Genomic DNA, 16,256 nt, shown 5'->3' with positions numbered 1-16,256 from the left:
TGAAAATCTTTTCCCCTCTTAAGACTATCATCTCAGAAGTCACTCTCATTTTACTGAATTCTATGGCTTCCCCAAAATTTGTTATATTATGTGACTGAATAATACAATGTTCTTTTTTTAAGATTTTATTTATTAACTCATGAGAGACACAGGGAGAGAGGCAGAGAAACAGCCAGAGGGGGAAGCAGGCTCCCTCTGAGCCCTCTCGATCCTGGGACCCTGGGACCACTCCCTGAGCCAAAGGCAGATGCTCAACCACTGAGCCACCCAGGCGTCCCTAATGCAATGTTCTTAACATGCTTCTAACTTGATTTGTCTATGCTTTGAGCTTGTTTCTTTTATGTACTCCTTCATATGTTTGTGTTCTGTGGACATGATAGAGGTACATCATAAATTATGCCAGATACTGATAGGGCTATGAAAAAAAAATATATATAAAGTGCAGTAATGGAATAGACAATGCAGGTAAGAGAGTAACTTATTTTAGATAAGTTGGTCAGGAAAAGCCTCAGGCAGGGAAATTTTGAGTACAGCACACAATCAAGTAGGAAGCAATAAATTAGCAAAAATCTGTCTTCTTAGCAGAAGGAAGAGCAATCCCAAAGCTCCAAACTATTAACAATCTTGGAACATTTGAGGCATATCAAGATGGCCAGCATTACTGACTTGGTACACAAAGGCAGAGAGGAGGAGATGAAGTTGAAGATCCAGGTATAGTATAGAATATATAAATCTTACCATGGGTAAGATGGAAAAAGCATTAGAGTTTTAAGAGCATGTTAATGGCATCATCACATTTATGTTTTCAAAGGACACTGGCAAGCGTAGAAAGTCCACAGACCAATTGGATGGTTACTCGAGTAGTCTAGATTACATATAATGGTGGACTGGATGAGATGGCCATTGGTACATATCTAAAAGGTGATTGGGTTTGGGATATATCGAAGGCAAGAAACATGTTGATGGTTTATATCTGGATTGTGGGGAGAACAGAAGAATCAGAGTTGACACCTTGGTTTTTGTTTGAAAAATTGGATTAAGTGAGGGTTCCAGTTACTGTGATGGAGAAGCCTGGGAATGAAGGAAGTCGAGGGTGTGAAAAATCAAGAGTTTTGTTCTGGGCATATAAGACTGAGAGAAGATGTTGTATAATCAATCTAAAATATGAATCTGGACAGGCTAAGAGATACACACATTAAGGAATCACTGATGTATTAATTATGCTTTTCCCTCGTGTAGAAAAATAGACTAATTTTTATTTTTTAATTTACATATTTAGTATGAAATATTTCCTTGTAAGTATATTCACATCTTACCTCAGACTATATTATTTACTTTCCTTTGAAAAAAACTATAAATCCTTGGACATTATTCAAAAATTTGATCATTCATTGCACACGACTGCACAGGCATGATGTACAAGATTCCACACTAGATAAGAAAGAGTGAATTATATTCCTTTTCCAGTACTCAAGATTGACTTCTTTTTACTATTTTCTATCCCTTCTCTTCAAACAATAAAAACAGGAAGTTAGGAAAATATGTTAGCCCTCAGAGTAAATGCTGTCAGTATAAAAGGCAGAGTAATTATTTCACTTGGCATAGTATTTCCTGGAAGATAGATATCATTTCAAGTCAAATAAAGTTAAATATGATGCATATTTTTTATTTGCCTGGCCCTGTTAGGCTTGATGGAGGTAACAAGTACTACAAAGCAGACTTGATCACAAGTTTATAAATTTATAGAGAAAATAAGAAACATGTAAAAACAAAATGAAAACTTGAAAATAATATACATTACAAATACGCAAACACTATACTTGGTTAAATAAGAGATAGATATTATGCGGTAGTGCCAGCTTTTTAACAGTAAAACTATATGCAGATATGTGCAAAAACTAGAACACCATGTGAAAACCGTATGTGAGCGTAACTTACCAAGCGGTTGGCCAGCAATGATCCTGGCATTTTCTCCAGCCACTGCAGCTCTTGCATGTCGTTCACTCATGTACTGTACAAATGCATAGCCTTTGTGAACTGAGCATCCAACTATTTTTCCATACTTCGAGAAAATGGCTTCAATGTCAACTTTCTTGACAATGGCTGTATTTAGATTGCCGATGAAAACACGGGAGTTGATGGACTTGGGGTCATTCTTATTGGTGACATTGCTGGTCTGTGTTTTGCCAGTCATGGTTGGCTCACCTTGTTTTAATCCTTGAAGAAACAAACAAAAATAATCAAAAGGAAAATAATTAGTTTTAATGGATACTACTGGCTTTTAACATTTTTCAACAGTGTACCAGGTAACCTCAAATCCCTATTTACTCCTGATTTTCTTGAGAAGAGAATTTAATAACATAAAAAGTGAAGATTACATTACAGAATGCAGTTAAGAAAACTTATAAACACTTAGCATACAGTTTTAAATAAATTCTTAAAAAAATAGAATAAAATAAATTCTTGATTTATTTTTCCAAAATTCAGTATAATGACTAAACCTTTTGTAGTTGTTTTTATTTTAAGTCTATCAGTTTTTCAGAAGCAAGTTTGAGGAATAGGTTACCTTATATTGCTGAGTGCATGCATTTTTAGATCTACATTTTCTGTAAAAAGTACATTTATTGGATATTTCATTATCAGAACCTTTCTATCAGAAACTAAAAATTATTTCCACTAAATGCTGTAGAAGAGAAAAAGAGTTTAAAATTAATTTAAAAATTGAACATAAGAAAAACATAATTAAGCAAGTAAGAGATAGAGTCAATTCTGTACATTCTCTTTAACTGAACCAATATCATATACTGGTTTAAAAAAAGAGTATGTGTAGCTAGTTTTCATCAATGATCAGCAAATTAGTAGACTGGGTATCTGTGTTGAAATTTCTATTCTCAAACTCATTTTTAATTCATTTAACTAACAGTTCCTATGTTGCCTAAGGACTGCCAGTATTTCTAAAAACTGTTTTCTGAGCTTGGCAGAGTATTTAATTGTGCTTAATTAAACTCAATGAAACTTTTATTTCTACATACTCCAGCACTTATCGATTTATTTTTGTAAGGTTTTAAAAATTCATTCATTCATTTATTCAACAATATTTACTAAGCATCTTTTTTCTTTCTTTCTTTTTGTTTGTTTTTGGCCAGGCATTTTCTTCTAAAGTGACTACTAGTTTTAAAAAACCAATATGGTGAAACTAAAAAATTTTTTTTTGAAACTAAAATTTCAACAAGGATACAATCTCTGACATTGATGATCATTGTCAAACATTAGCTAATTAATACATTTTATCAGTGATACAAATATATATACACACACACTTTTATATGAATGATCTATTTCAAAACCTTATAGCTATAAAAGCAATTAATAAATACATATTTTTAAAGTAATTTTAATGACATTTCTAAGTTGAGCATTAAGGTGGAAGTCTTAAAGGCATGTAAATTGAATATGTGTGAGGATGTACACACTATGCATTTAAACCAGCTACTTCTGAAATCAAGAGCAACCAAATAACATAAAAATGTTTCAAATTAGGTTGTTAATGATCACACCTTGGATTATTAAAATTTTACTAAATATTGGACAGTCAACACTATACATAACTCTTTATAATGAAGGTTGAGTTCATAAACATTTAGATATTACATAAAAAGTAATAGCATGGCATCATTAAAATCAAGGATTATATTGCTGCCGTTTTTTTGTTTCCGTTTAATTAGATTTAGGTGGTTGCTTTATGAATTATTCAAGGTTAGGGTTAAAGGAAAGTTGATTTTTTTTTTTTTATTTTGCAGTGTGAGCTATTGCATACCTCAAGACAAATGCTCTGAGAATCAATTGAAAAAAGAAAAATCAAGGTGTACATACGTATTTTAAACAAATATTTAGCTTCCTCATATAATTTTGTGTATTTTAATCACAATGAAAGGGAAAAATACACTAAAGATCCATTTTGGGGTCTCCAGAATCTCTTATCTTTCTTATTACTCCAGGCTAACATCAATAATGCAATCCATAGAAATACTACTATTTTCTTTTTGCTCTTATGTGATCAGTATTTTTAGAAATATCATGGAATTACTTTCAATAATAAACAATTCCTAGGTTGATGTTTTATTTCCTAAAGAGGAATGAACTGGTTAAAATGCAAACTCAAGAACTGTTACATTGGGTCAGACCCATGGTTGATAGAGCCCAGTGGTCTGCCTTTGATAATGACCCCGAGTCAAATTTAAGACGAAGACACAGCTGCACTAGACTTCTCACTGTAAATAGCAACATGCCCTCTCTGACTTCATCCTTTTCCTCTATGCAAATGACTCTCAAAACTGTAAATCCTGGTTGCCAACTATGTAATTCTACTTATTGACTCTTAAACATCTTAAAGTCTATATGTATCTACTCTCTCACATAAGATTACTTGAGAGTTTCTTTCAGTATTTATAATAATAGAGTTTTGTCATTAACATTTCAACATTCTCTGCAGAACTGTCTTAATTCCTAGTGTAATATTTAGCTTGTACTTCTCTATACATGAATCTTCAATCAGTTGAAGGATTTCACTTTCAGACACGATAGAATAACGAGGGTTTTAACTTTCTCGACTCCAAAAACCAGAAAACTAGGCTAATATAGATGAAACAACTGTTTTCAGACATTAAACCACAGGCATTGCAGAGCCATGACATCTTAGAGAAAAGAAACATATTTCAGGTCATAAGGCTGAGATATGTGTGTGTGTTTGTGTGTATGTGTGTGTGGGCAGACATATGTGTGTATATGAAAGTAGAAACAGCTACCTAACTGAGTTGAGGCAACAGAAATTAGAGTTCAAGAAGTCTGAGGATACAGGAATTTGTGAGACAGATTTCAAGAAAGAAGGACAATTATACAAAAAATTCCAGAAATAGTCTTAGGGATCCTTTGAGTCTATGTTGGTTCCTAGAATATGCATGTGAAAGGTGACTTTTATGAGGCTGTTTAAAAATTTATTTGAAAGCTATGAGTTTCCAGACCCATAAAAGACAGAGAATCATCCTGATTCCTATCATCAACAGTGGAGTGTCCAACTGGCCCCCTGAGCATGAAGTTCAGATATCAGAATGACCAGGCCTTAGTAGTGGGGATAAATGATCCCTTACAGTAACAGGTACTCTGGGATTACCCTAACAAAATTTAAAAACAAGTCTCAAGATGATCAAACTAAACCAAAACCAATCTAAATGTCTACCAGAGCAAGGTACAATAATTCTTTAAAAAAATAAAACTTAGACACTCAACAACATGAAATACAAAATTTTCAATATCCAATCAAAAATTCCTAGAGACCTGGGGCACCTGAAAGGCTCAGTCGATTAAGTGTCTGCTTTCAGAACAAGTCAAGATCCCAGGGTCTTGGGATTGAGCCCTGCATCAGGCTCCCTGCTCAGTGGGAAGCCTGCTTCTCCTTTCCTTCTGCTACTCCCCTTACTTGTGCTCTCAGGCTCTCTCTGTCAAACAAATTAATACAATCTTAAAAAAAAATTCCTAGAGATCTTATGAATTGGAAAATATGACCCACAACCGGAAAGAAGATTAATTATATAAATAAATAAATAAATAAATATATATATATATATATATATATATATATATATATATAAAAGAATCAAAGAGTACATCCACAGATGAAAATTAGGTTTAAAATAAAAATATATACTTAATGGATATTACAGGTGATAAGAATCTGCATAAAAACAGATCTGTGAATTTGAAGTTGTAGAAATAATGAATATCCAAAATGTAACACAGAGATAAAACACTAAAAAAACATTAAGCAGGGCCTCAGTAAGTTATATGAAATTTATTTAATATACATATATGTGGAGTCTCACAAGGGTAAAGATATTCAAAAGAACAATAGCCAAAATCCTTCCTAATTTGACGAAAATTATATCATCCCACAGATCCAAGAATCTCACTGAATTCTAATCAGAATAAACACAAAGAAACCCAGACACATCATAAACAAATTCCTAAAAACCACTGATAAAAAGAAAAATCAAGGAGCTTTGAGGCACTGGAAAAATGCTTACATTGTAAGAAGAACAATCAAGGAGATGTTATAGCTACAAAACAAATGACAAGAGAAAAATGAATTTTTTGGTGAAAATGCAACTAATCCTAGAACGTGTCTCTCTGCTTTTAAGCTAGAAGTTGGAATGGAGTTACTGTTAAGTGTTTATGAAGGTTGCCAGTATGAGTGAGGCACTGAATTTTTAATTTTACTTAGTTGATATTAAAGTGATATTTTAATGGGTTTCTGTACCCCCAAAAAGCTAACAGGACTCTGGTCATCTAAAAATATAGAGATTTACTCTATAAATCAGAAGAAATTTGGTTATTTACATATTATGTAGTATGCTTTTGGTCCCAGAAGTTTACAGAAAATATGATGGTATTAGATGTATTTGAGAAGAACAAGTAAAAAAATTAAACAGTTGCCATATGAAGACTAACTTAAGAGTAGGGTTTTCAGTCTGAAAATACCACACTCAGAAGGTGAATACTCTATAAAATCATAAAAACTATGTTTAGAATAGTCAAAAGCTTTTCATCTGTCTTCAAAGGAGATTTCTACCCTTGAATCTAAGAGGGATATGTTAATTGTTAAAGACAACATTAAAATTTACTAAAGAGAAAATAATTTTGGAGACAAGATTAACATGGCAGTAAATTCTATTCTTCTCTTGAGTTCATGGTTCTAATTTCCAACCTAAATTTGAGATTTACTTAGACACTCATACTGAAAAAAAAAAAAACAATAACAGCATGAAATATACAAATACTCAAGAAAGTCAGCCAACAATAGTAATTCATGCTATATTTAAAAGCCTAGGAAAAAATGAAAGGAACACAAAAATGAATAAGGAAAAAATATCATACCCTAAATGTTATAATCTGTTAAAATCTAGAGCTAGTACTCAAATAAGTCCTATAATATACGGTAAAACCTTGCAAATGCTGCAAGATTTACAAAACTAAAGTTGTAATTTCTGAAAAGAAAGATCCTATCTAATTGAGAAGACCAGAGAAGACTTCTTGAATTAGAAGATATCCGAATTCATCATTAAAGGACATTACAAAAATTCAGTTAGCATACAGTTCGTTAATTTCTTAGCATTCAAAAGAGGACAGTCATTTTCCAAATACTTGTAACTCATCTAAATGTACTTGAATGTTTTTTCCATTTGAAAAGTTGGTATAAAACTGCTTAGATTTATAATTCTAAAAAGGGAAACACTGAACTGAAATAACTGATTTATTTAAGCATCTCTTCTTTTTTTTTTTAATTTTTATTTATTTATGATAGTCACAGAGAGAGAGAGAGAGAGAGAGAGAGGCAGAGACATAGGCAGAGGGAGAAGCAGACTCCATGCACTGGGAGCCCGACGTGGGACTCGATCCTGGGTCTCCAGGATCGCGCCCTGGGCCAAAGGCAGGCACCAAACCGCTGCGCCACCCAGGGATCCCTAAGCATCTCTTCTTGGACAAAATAAAGCATAAGAAGGTCCCCCCAAAAAGTCTGAAATTTATTCTTCAGAAAACCATCCACAGTTTAGGAAGACATAACATATCTACCAGGGCAGTGAGAGACAGTTCTTCAATAGAATCCATAATATTGCATAAACACTATTTTGTGAAAAATCTTCAGAAAATCAAGTCCATGTGATGATATCTCTATCATTCATAAAGAAAGACATTATAATTATAGTGAATATTTAAGTCTTAAATCTCAAACTACTTCCTGAAATAAGCCAAAGCTAGCATTATAAAAGTAAGTATGTTAGGGAATATGTACATATGAAGGGAAATATATACAAATGAAGGAAAAAAAGTAATTCTAATCTGAAGATATTTACTGTTAAAATTTTGTGGGTTGTCATTTCTTTCCAGTACTTAGAAGAAAATGAGTTGCAAATTAGAAAAAAAAAAGTCATCAATCTACATACCAATTGCCATTACTTACTATTTCAACACTCATTTTATTATGCTATTAAATCATCTTATTGGATATTGAACAGTCAAATACTAATAAGCTATATACCATTTTCTTCATTCTCTTGATGAGCATTTAGCTTGTTTCCAATTCTTTAAGATCACAAACATATCTCAGATAAACAATGACAAATTTAGGAAGGAAAACTTTCTTTCTTTCTTTCTTCTTTCTTTCTTTCTTTTTCTTTCTTTCTTTCTTTCTTTCTTTCTTTCTTTCTTTCTTTCTTTCTTTCTTTCTTTCTTTCTTTTTTTTTTTTTTTAGGACAACTTTCAAATACTAAAATTTCCTGGTCAAATATGAAAGAAAAAACACTGTAATTTAGTTATCAATACTCAGCTATTTTCTAGAGACTTTAAGCAGCTTTCTACTCCCACCTGTATTGGCTGTTAATACACTCAAAATAATTTGATGCCTTCCAGCTCTTCCCTAAGTACTATTTTCAAAATATTTTCTGATTCATTAGGTTGAATGGGAAGAATGGGCGAACAGACCATAAATGAAATAAGAAATGGATATCCTATTCTCTGAGATGAAGTAAATGAAGTTTAAGGGCTTAGCTAGATTGTCACTAGCTAAAAATGGAAACAGAATTCTCTTGTACTCAGAAAAAAAATGAATTAGCGTTTGGAGCTTCCCAGGCATATCAGCAAAGTCATTATTATTTAAAAATATAATAAAAAATATTATTCTGATTTCTTTGTTAAATGTATACTTTGTTAAGCCTACATATTTTATTAATATTAATTAATTAATATTAATTAATATTAAGCATACATATTTTAATAATTAATACTACATAGTATATGTTCAATGTTTATAAAAAATTAACTGTTGATTATAAAGAAATTAAAAACAGTATTAAAATATTTAACTTTCAGCAGCCCTTCTATCACAGTATTGCAATTCAGTTACTACAACTATGAATAACATTCAGAGCAAAAATGAAACTTCCAGGGCACCTGGGTGGCTCAGTGGTGAGCTTCTGCCCTTGGCTCACATCATGAGCCCAGGGTCCTGGGATCAAGTTTCACATCAGGCTCCCTATGGCGAGCCTGCTTCTCCCTCTGCCTATGTCTCTGCTTCTCTCTCTCTCTGTCCCTCATGAATAAATAAATAAAATCTTTTAAAAAAATGAAACTTCCTTCTCATTAAGTTTTGCAAACACGTGAATTGTAGTCACATCAATGTATTCTTTATAAAACTTTTTTTTTTAAACTCGGTACCTCAAACACTAAGTGTAATATTGTGGCAATACCACCCTTTCAGAACCAAGAAACCCAGTTTCCATTTTCCTTTTAACTCCTAGTTTTTGTGTGTAAAAAGATTTAAAGATATAAAATAATTCGCTTTTAATAATCACTCACTGGTAATAAAAATGATATAATAAATTTCATAGAAAATTAATATGAGATAATTTAGGAAGAAAAATGGTTTAAAATGCCACTTACTGGGATATAGAAGGTCTTAAAAATTAGGCAAATAATAGTATTTATTTTCCCTTTTTTTAAAGATTTTAATTATTTATTCATGAGAGATACACAGAGAGAGGCAGAGACATAGGCAGAGGGAGAGGCAGGCTCCCTGCAGGAAGCCCGATGCGTGTCTCCATCCCAGGACCTCAGGATCACGACCTGGGCTAAAGGCAGATGCTCAACCACTGGGCCTCCCAGGTGTGCCAAATAATAGTATTTCATTCCACAGTTCAAAGCAGAACATAAAAATTTATAAAATTATTGTAAGCAATAAAAAAAAATAACTATAAAAATAAGAATGGCATTAATTTTGTAAAGCAAACAATTCTAGCCAAAATACCTTAATAGTAGTGATTAGTTTGGAATAGAACCATTAACTACTAAGAAACAAGTACTTTTATTCTGGTAATTAAGATTAAGTAGTTGACAGGAGAGCAAAAACAAATAAATATATAGATATAAATAATGTAACAACTGTAGTGACAAAAAAGTAGCCATTTTGCATTAGTTATTGTAACTATAAATTGGAAATCAATGAGTATTAGTGAGTCAACATTTTGAACTTAGTTAAGAACTTGAAATATTAATCAACCTCTGTGTTAAACTGATTTAAAATTATTTTGGAAAATCTAAATTAGTAAATGATTGAAATTTTAGAAATAAGGAGTAGTGATAAATGTTAAGCCACCTCTGGCAAAGTGCTTAAGAAGCTGCAGCAGATCTAACCATCGTTTGGCAGAGGGTTATGGTCTAAAGAGACCATCACCCGGGTTCATGAGAGGTCAGACACATCCATGTGTGAATCATGATCAATCTGAAAGACACTGGTTAAGCCAGGCCGAGTAGCAACAGTAAAGTAGGGTACAGATAATGAGTTTCAACTCCTTTCTTTCCCCCTGTAGTAGTCGACTTGGGCTGATATAACAAAATACTACAGCCTGGGTGGTTTAAACTACAGACATTTATTTCTCATGCTTCTAAAGGCTAGAAGTCAAAGGTCAAAGTGCCAACTGATTCAGTTCCCCGTAGGAGCTCTCTTCCTGGCTTATAGAAGGCCACCACCTCTCTTTGTCTTAATTCACATGGTAGAAAGAGAGAGTGAGCTCGGACCTCTCTCCCTCTTCTTAGGATACCAACCGCATCATGGGAGCCTTCATGATCTCACCTAAACCTAATCAGTCTCCTAACACCTCATCATTAAATAATGTCATGCCAGGGGTTAGGGCTTCAATATATGAATTTTGAAAGGACATAATTTAGTCCCTAGAAGTTCACATCACCCAAGAGTAAGAATCTACTTGTGTTTGGAGTTTCCACAAAATGAAACAAACTTTCTTTGAGACATTAGAGAGACTGTGACTGGTGTTATATCTATTACATCAGGGATCACGTAAGCATTTTCCCTTTGTCTTATCACCAAATTCAACGTATAAGATTCCAGTGAGATTTCTACAAATAAGGAAAATTAGCCATCAACTTTAAAAACAAAAAGAATTCAAAGAGATAAAACCATATGGTGATATAACTCAAAAGTATTCACTTCATGGAGTTATCCCAAAGTATACTCAATTCTCTACAATATGAACAAATTGGCATAAGTCTAGGAAATTTATTGCATGCGATGTTCTTAAAAGCTTTCTGCTCTACAAAATAGATCCTTCAGTCCCACAAATTGTCTAAGATGGCAACGGAATTATGCTTCCAAGATAACTCCACTGGTCAACGTGACCTAGGCGGAAGACTGGCTGAGCTATATAGAGTTGAAACAACAAAATTAGGCTCTTTGTACTTGACTAGGGAAAAGAAGTCAATCAAGGATAGTGCCCTTTGTGATATAAGGGATGGATCGCACTGGCTGATTTTGAACCATTATTTGGCAGAGGGCTGTGGACCATGAGGCCCCATTACCTTGGTTTCTGACTGGTCAACCCACATTCATGTAAAGACCAAGACTTATTTGAAAAGACCCCTTAGTGGGCTACGGCCACACAGTCAGAATAAAGTGTGGAACAAATAATCAGTGTCACTTCATTCTTTGTCACATAACCCTTCTTTTTTAATGCCTGTCGTAAACATTGCTAAAAGAAGTTCCATTTTAGAGATTTTGAACTTTCAAAGATGGTCTATAAATCATTAAATGGATTTCAAAAGCAGTTATGCAAAACTTCCTTTATATGTAATAAGCACATAGCACTTATTATATACTTGCCATTGGTTTATGGGCTTATTAAATATTCAGTCACTTGAAGTCCTTAGGAGAGGGTTCTATCTTTTCCCTTCATTTCCTCTGGGATCATCTTCAGAAAAGTGTTTTAACTTACAGGAGGAAGACACCAATTTGGGCTCTGTATCGAGAATACTCACCACCCTGTAACTTTCATGTTATGCAGAAAGAAAGAGCCACAAACTGCTATGACTTCGTCTGTGACTTATATTAAGAATTATATGCAGGATCCTAGTAACACAGTATCTTATGAATGCCCAGAGATGGTTCTGGCCAATTTTTCCTCAGAATGTATAAGATCCAGCAATCTATTGACTCCAACTAGTTTCCCTGAAATAATACAAAATAGAGTACAAAACATATAAGCTTTTATTCACTTTCACCTGCAAGTCATGCAATAATAAAGGGTATGCTACAGTTCACTTTAATAAAATTTAATAATCTTGGGACGCCTCGGTGGCTCAGCAGTTGAGCGTCTTCCTTCAGCTCAAGGCGTGATCAGGGGGTCCTGAGATTGAGTTCCTCATTGTGCTCCCTGCAGGGAGCCTTCTTTGCTTCTCCCTCTGCCTATGTCTCTGCTTCTCTCTGTGTCTCCCATGAATAAATAATTTTTTTAAATAAAATAAATAAAATTCAATAATGTAAATATGGACATTCAAAGCAAAAGCATCATAATATTCACTTTGAATCGATGTATTATATGAGGCAAGCAACGGCAAAATAGTAAGAGGACTCTTCTTGGTTGTCCATTGGGATAAAACTGCTTTCTGTTCCCCATATTCCCCCCTCTGAATAAAACATCTTTCTCCATTTTTAAACTCTCAGGCCACTTAAAGCTAAATTGTAGAAGATAAACACTGTCATGCCCACAGGAGAAATTCACTCACTCCTAGTTCACAGGTCCATTCCATTCTTGTCCTCTTGGTTCCAACTGTCAATTATGACAGTTCCCTCAGGAGTTCAATTTGGACCACTAAGTGATTTCATGTAGGCTACTAAACTGCCTGCAGAGCTGAACAACTTTCAATCATTACTGATGTGGCTTTGGAGGACTGGCCCTGGAGTAAAAGGTTTTAAATCCCACAACCAATCCCCCGACGTTTTCTGGGCTCTCCTGAAATATAGATAAATGCCCTACAGTAGGTGCAATGGTGAATTGCCCTCCACGAAATTGAATATTTAGGGTTGTATTAAGTAGCAATAAAAATGATATAGTGAAAATGCCTACTGTATGTCTAGATCAGATAAAGTTCCTGTTTACAAATTCCTTAAACTCAACTGCTATGAATGCAGATGCAGTGTTATAAATGATAGCATCTAGCAATCCAGGTATTGCAAATAACTGACTCAGAGCATAATTTCTCTTTGGTGGAAAAATGCTGTCCCCATTGCTGCGACAGTCTATGACAATACACAAAACATTCCAATTCTTCCCTACCCTCGCTACATAATGCAGAATCGCTACAGAACCTTAGAAAGTCCCAGGAAATGTAGAAATTGAGAAATATGGATGCCCTTTTCTGAATAGAAGCTATAGGGTTATTATTAATCGTCACCTATTTATAAGCTTAGTGAGAAGTTCAGATTTGTTAAGCTCTTGTGCCACAAATAATAGAAAGGAGAGAGTAACTGTAGGTATAAGGTAACTATGCCACTTAAGTGTCTTAATTCACTAGATATCTGTAGTCTCCATATAGACTTTCTACTAGCTTTTTTTTCCCCAAAATTTTAATATTAGCATAACTAGTATAGATTATCAGACGGTGAAAAAAAACCAATCTTCGTTTTTAGGAATGCTGCGGTTGGATTTATACATACGAGAATCTCTAACATTTGTAAACTAGCACTATAGGGTACGATACAAATTTTCCACAACATTTTTTAAAGCTGATTAAGAGTGCTTTTTTCATGATGAACACTGAGTGACATATAGGATTGTTGAATCACAGGGATGCCGAGGTGGCTCAGTGGTTGAGTGTCTGCCTTTGGCTCAGGGCATGATCCTCAGGTCCTGGGATTGAGTCTCACATCAGGCTCCTCACAGGGAGCCTGCCTCTCCCTCTCCCTGTGTCTCTGCCTCTCTCTCTAAGTATCTGATGAATAAATAAAATATTTTAAAAAAGAATTGTTGAGTCACTATATTGTATGCCCGAAACTAATATGACACTGTATGTTAACTACACTGGAGTTAAAAAAGAAGATGAATTTTTCAAAGTTTGCCTTGTGATTGGGTTTCATCCTATGAACGGTATAACCACTCCTGCCTCTTTCTAGATGAATAACTAAGCAGTTACGCAACCTCTGGGATGCTCAGTTTTCTGTCTGATAACTTCTCTGGAGCTGGATTTGGACTCTGGTTTCTAGTGCTTTCTACTAGGTCTTTCCCAAATTGCTTCTGCAGGGACCGGTGGAGATATGAGAAAGCTTCTTATAATATTATATCTGAAATCACTGTAATTTTGAAGTTAGCACGTTTTCTCAAAAGAGGTTCTTGTGAATCAACACACTGAAGAGGTTTTAATTAACAAGTGACACATCACAGCCCTGGTTGATATTTATCTTATACTTATGGTGCAATTGAGATTCTATAGGTATCTTGCCTTTGGTATTATGATCTAGTCCTTGAGTATAATGGCATATACATAATGAAGACCTGATATCATAGAAGTTCTGGCATTTTGGTCATACACAGACTTTCAGAAATGACTTTCATGTCTCATCCGTCTTCTCTTTGAGTCCTTGACTTTGCAAGTGAAACCCACAATAGTTGCAGAGGAGCCAAGATGATTATGTGGATCTAAACTTCATCTGGACTGTACATTTCATGTACTCAGGTAATAGCATTCAGTATTGGCAAGGGCCCTTTTTCAACATCTGTTAGAAATTTTTGAGATACTGCTACAAATAATTTTTATGGATTCTGATACAAATAATGAGATAATCTGTCGGAGTAATATTCTGGGAAGGTCAGACTCCAGAGATTGGCCAATTCTACACAGACTGCTATATTTATTCAGAAATATGACATATTGGGCTCTTAGCTTCCAAGGTAATGAGACAGATAGAAATTAATATCATATGGTAAATTGCGCGCGTGCGCACGCACACACACACACACACACACACACACACACACTGGTAGCAATGGTTTGTAATTTACAAATGTCTATACTAAAGCAACATGACAGGATGTAGCCTGAACAGCTCTATGTCTCTCAGAACAAGATGAAAATTACATCTGGAGAGAACCCCACCCTGGATAGGGAGACAATCTGCACTGAGATATCCTCCCGGGGACTAGATACACTGGGAAGCTGATATTTGAAAAGTAGACAATGGTGTTGAGTCTCCTCTTTATAGAGTCTTTGTCTTACAGTTAATGTCTTTTATTAGAAGTGTCTATTTTATACATTTGTATACTTTAAATATATTTGGTTCAATAGTGTAGTCACTGAAGGGTTTCAAAACAAATTCCACCTACAAATTTTTCTCAGAATATGTTATTACTTAAAAAATTTCAAACTATACTGCTGAGAGATCATGTAGGTACAAAATATAAACAACACAACAGATTCTTTGGGCTATTGTTTAATTTAAGATATTTAAATCTCTGGTCAATGGGTTATACGAAATTTGGCAAGGAGGGATAAATTCGTTCATTTGATTTTATACGTAATTTTAGTGAGAAATATGTAAAAGTAAAGTGAGCTACTTATGATCTTTATCTATCCTTTCATGTAGCTCTTATTTTCTTACTAAGTTAAATGCAGAGATGATGTATATTATACATTATATGTATATGTATATATAAATAACGCATGTATATAAATATACAAATGTCTAAAATATACAGTTTAACACTGTTTTATATAATTTAGCTCAGGATTTTGAACACATTAGATGCTTAACTCTTCTTAAATTCATTTAAATTTGTAAGTGAAATGTTTAAAATGAACGAATGGGTGGACAAATGTCTACTATTCTTTTTGGTTCTTATTGATATTATTAGTTTGATTTAAATACATACATCTACATCAACACTACTACTCCAACTTCTCAGCCATGCAAATAACAATTTGATTTTTAAAATAATTTTGAGATAATTTTACAAGACAGTATTAATTGGTAAATCCATTGCTTTCAATGACTGCATGATGAATTTTATTGGTGGCCAAAATTCCTGATAGAAGCAGCCAGAGATTCTGTTGGAGGAGAAAGTCTGACAGGTTAACATTTCTAAAAGGCTCTGTCATACTCATGGGCAAGAAATATGTTTTTCCCTTCTTGTGTCAACTGAAAAATCTATTCCATCTTGGTACATATATATTCCATCTCTGTACATATATACTGTATAATCACTGCCTTTGCATATATAGAATAAATACATGCATTTGCAAATATATATTCATAGCTTTTCTGGCACAACCCACCATCTAACTCAAATAGAAGAGCCTATGTACATTAAATACATGTAAACCAAATAGGCTGGAATACACTCTAGAAGGAATTATCATAT

The 16,256-nt window shown here is 33.9% G+C and overlaps 1 protein-coding gene across 18 annotated transcripts in view; it reads right to left on the bottom strand.

Moving 5' to 3' along the window:
- RALYL (RALY RNA binding protein like) overlaps positions 1 to 16,256 on the bottom strand; it is a 714,416-nt gene that overhangs the window by 381,287 nt on the left and 316,873 nt on the right. For 17 of the 18 annotated variants that reach the window (XR_005381163.1, XR_005381164.1, XM_038579635.1 and 14 more), the window contains one exon: positions 1,939 to 2,217. Coding sequence is in view for 16 of the 18 variants with exons in the window: in XM_038579643.1 (XP_038435571.1) it covers positions 1,939 to 2,217 (279 nt within the window). In the remaining 2 variants the exon portion in view is untranslated. Of the gene's footprint in view, positions 1 to 1,938; positions 2,218 to 8,092; positions 8,191 to 16,256 lie in introns of those variants that run through there. The other variant, XM_038579639.1, reaches the window with a different exon arrangement.

Source organism: Canis lupus, chromosome 29 (genome assembly GCF_011100685.1).
Source record: "Canis lupus familiaris isolate Mischka breed German Shepherd chromosome 29, alternate assembly UU_Cfam_GSD_1.0, whole genome shotgun sequence".
Taxonomy (NCBI): domain Eukaryota; kingdom Metazoa; phylum Chordata; class Mammalia; order Carnivora; family Canidae; genus Canis; species Canis lupus.
Note: the sequence above shows the minus strand (reverse complement) of the source record. Positions and strands in the feature narration are given on the sequence as shown.